The following is a 3,482-nucleotide window of genomic DNA, read 5'->3' on the forward strand; positions in this document are numbered from 1 at the left end:
GCTTCACCACTGTGGGTCCCGAGTGATCACAAGTGCTCCGGGTAAGATACTGTCCGTGCCCTCTCTCCCCCTGTCTCTCTGGTCCCCATCGCCGGCCGACCGAGGACTCGAGGCGAGGCGGAGAAAGCGCCGGACAAGTGGTGGCCCGTACGGGGAACCTCATTCGCGTTCCCCTCGCCCCGACGGAGACGTGCTCCCGGGATCCGTGGTTTGACCTCCGCGACTGATCACCGCGAGAAGGTAAGCACCCCCTTTCCATACGAGGACTAGGGCCCGTGGGCGTTCAGGTAGCCCCGGGGACTCGGAAGAGCTCTCCGAGTGATTACAAGATAGTGCCGACTGCAAGCATGGGGCAGTCTGGGAGTTCACCCCTATTGGCGCCCTCCCTCCTCACACCCTTCCCCTCCCCGGAGAGTTCCAGACTAGGGTGAAGTAAACAGTGCGCGGAGCAAGGCCCACGGACCCAGGCCAGGCCCTCGTCGCTTAGGCGGGAGCATGCTGAGGCTCTGGGGGCCGCGGCTCCCCCCAGCGGGGGTCCTGCTCCTGTGGCCGCTTCTGCCACTGCTGCTGCTGCTGCTGCCCACGGCCCCCGCCCCCCACCTCGCACCCTACAAGCCTGTCATCGTGGTGCATGGGCTCTTCGACAGCTCCTACAGTTTCCGCCACCTGCTAGAATACATCAACCAGACACACCCCGGGACTGTGGTGACAGTGCTCGATCTCTTCGATGGGAGAGAGAGCTTGCGGCCCCTGTGGGAACAGATGCAAGGGTTCCGAGCATCTCCCTCTCCTCACCACAGATGGGACAGTACAGACTATTTGAAGTGGCTGTTCCCCACCTCCATGAGGTCTAATCTCTACCGGGTCTGCTAATTCTCCATCTGCAACTACTGGCACGACCCCCATCACGATGACTATAGCCCCTCTGCCCAGCACCCATCCCAACCACTCGAAGCGGGGCATTCGAGGGTAAGGTTTGCAGCTAAAAATCCCGTTTATAAACATTCGGTACCAGTGGCCCTAATTTTTGTCTCAGGTTGACCTCGTACGCAGAGTCCTAGTTGTGGCCAGACGGGACCCTTGCCATTTGAGGCTCCTAGTGACGCCCTCGGCACTGGCTACCTTTCCCCTAATCCTCCTGTCCCCCAGTTGCGAGACTGAGTACTGCACGGAGAGCCACGTGGTTTCCGGCTCGCGGGCTCTCCGGTCTCTATATGAAGTGAGCATTCTGGTCGGTGCCAGAGGTCCCACCTCCGTATGGCTGGGGCCTAGTCCAGACTCCCCAAAGCACCAAAAAATACGTTGTGGGCCATCTAGGTCCACGGGAGCACATTCATCACTAGAGACACTGGGGCATAAAAAACAAAAAAGGGGGAGATGTGAGCAGCCACCTTCCGGGATTTGGCCTAGTTGTTAAGCTGCAGCCTGCCCTTGAGTTCCCCCCGCCCATCGAGTGGTGCAAAGATGGCGCCCACATCCTGCTTCCGCTTTGTGAACCCTCTGTATTCACCAATCATGCTTGTATGCGTGGCGTTAGCCCATTGGATACACGCAGGGTTTATAAGAAAGTTCCCGGGCAAAGCTCGGGGAGACAGCCCACAAGGAGCCGCGCCTGACGGCCGCATCGAGGTTGTTCTCCCCCGAGGCGTCTTGCCCCGGGCGGAACCTGTAAAGAGGATGATTGCCTAGTTCCAATAAAAGTTTATCTGCTTCACCACTGTGGGTCCCGAGTGATCACAAGTGCTCCGGGTAAGATACTGTCCGTGCCCTCTCTAGCCCTGTCTCTCTGGTCCCCATCGCCGGCCGACCGAGGACTCGAGGCGAGGCGGAGAAAGCGCCGGACAAAAACGTATATTTGGAAAGATGTCTGCATAAATGTGATAATCGCATAAAATGTCTGAAAACGGCATTTACAGAAAGTACAACATAAAGAATTAAACACAGGCTATGGGATGTACCCACATTTAGAATAGAAAAGAATGAATGAAGAAATGGGAAAAAGTAGAAAAAAAAAAGTAGAATACCACATAGGTAAGGTTTACTGGACCCCAGATTCACTTAACATTTTTTGTCGTCCTTTACTTTCTAAAACTATTAGGTTTAGTTCTAAATGCAGAATGCCTATTGTGAGTATGTATGGGTGTGTGCAGTTATCTTTTCTGAAAATGCTTCAACAAATTATTTGCTTCTGTCCTCAACAACACAGCTATTATCTGTACAAAGGTTGTTATCTAACCCAATTTTACATCATATACTTTATATTCTTTGATATAAAAGGAATAATAGTCCCATGTAATTCAAAATAATTTGCCCAAGCATGCAAATTTATCAAATTGTCCATGATCAACTCAGTGGTAAAAGGAGTATTTTTTTTTTTACAATTTTCTTTTTGTTTTGAATAGAAGCAGAATGGTTCGTGGAGTGAGAGGTGGATAAAGCTTTGTTTCAACTTCTCCTGTTTTGTTTTAAGCTATTGGATTAGATTCCAAGGTGGGGAAGATTTCTTCAGAGGGACTGGAGACCACATTAATAAGGTGTTATGCCAGTTGTTATCTATTTTCAAACTCTGCCTTTAAATAGACTACTGCATCATTTAAATCTAATGACATGGGATTTGATGCAGAATGAAGCCTATTATATCATTTCGGAATAACTGTGCAGTAATCTAACCTCCTCAACTACCCCAATTCTGAACCCTCAGTATGGTCAGTTCCACCCCCTCCTCTTACTCTCTCAGTGTCATTATCAGATGACTCCTGAAGTTTGCATTTACCAGCCTCCCTGTCAGAAGACCCTTAGCTGAGTTTTGCCAATGTAAAGCGACGACAGGAGACTGGAATCAAGAGGAAGAGAAAAGCCAGGATATTCTTCCCTCTCCCTAAATTCTGATGTCCCTGGCAGCTACTATGTCCTTTCTGTGTTTTTTAACACCTGCCAGACAGGCTCTCCATGATCCCATCTTCCCCCAGTGACCCAATGACCTAAGTGCCTGGTTCAGTAATACTGCCCCTCACCTTCATCCTTCCAGCCCAGCCTGATAGCAGTTCCTTATTCTTGCTGACCTCTGAATTGCTTCATGTGCCCTGGTTGGTGTCTAAGTCCCTTTTATCAACTGGATAACCAATTCCCTACATTAAATTTCCTCTGCCTTGAATACTTTGAATGCTATCTATTTTCTGGTTTGGACTCTGACTAATAAATACTCTATATCCCACTATGTGTTGTGCTGATTTGTGTATTTGCATCATCTTCATTACTCTTTCAGATTATTGCTTGTAACACCTGGCACAGCGCCTAGCACAAAGTAAATGTTTCACAGATATGTTGAATTGCATTTGTGAAAGGAGTTTTGTGAGGTTTAATATTTAATAGAAAATTAGAACAAAATCACTAACCTTAATTAGGGACTTAGTCATTCACAGTAAACATGAAAGCAGCTATTAAAACTATACAATAATAACTTATCTCATCATGACACTGAC

General features: G+C 48.9%; 1 protein-coding gene across 1 annotated transcript; it reads left to right on the forward strand.

The window, feature by feature from the left end:
• Nucleotides 1-495: 495 nt before the first annotated feature.
• Nucleotides 496-1,065, forward strand: LOC119544845 (lysosomal thioesterase PPT2-like). Its single transcript, XM_037850396.1, has one exon. The coding sequence runs from the start codon at nt 496-498 to the stop codon at nt 871-873; it is 378 nt and encodes a 125-aa protein (XP_037706324.1). The 3' UTR covers nt 874-1,065.
• The last annotated feature ends 2,417 nt before the right edge of the window (nt 1,066-3,482 follow it).

This window comes from Choloepus didactylus, chromosome 9 (genome assembly GCF_015220235.1).
Source record: "Choloepus didactylus isolate mChoDid1 chromosome 9, mChoDid1.pri, whole genome shotgun sequence".
In the NCBI taxonomy this organism is placed as follows: Eukaryota; Metazoa; Chordata; class Mammalia; order Pilosa; family Megalonychidae; genus Choloepus; species Choloepus didactylus.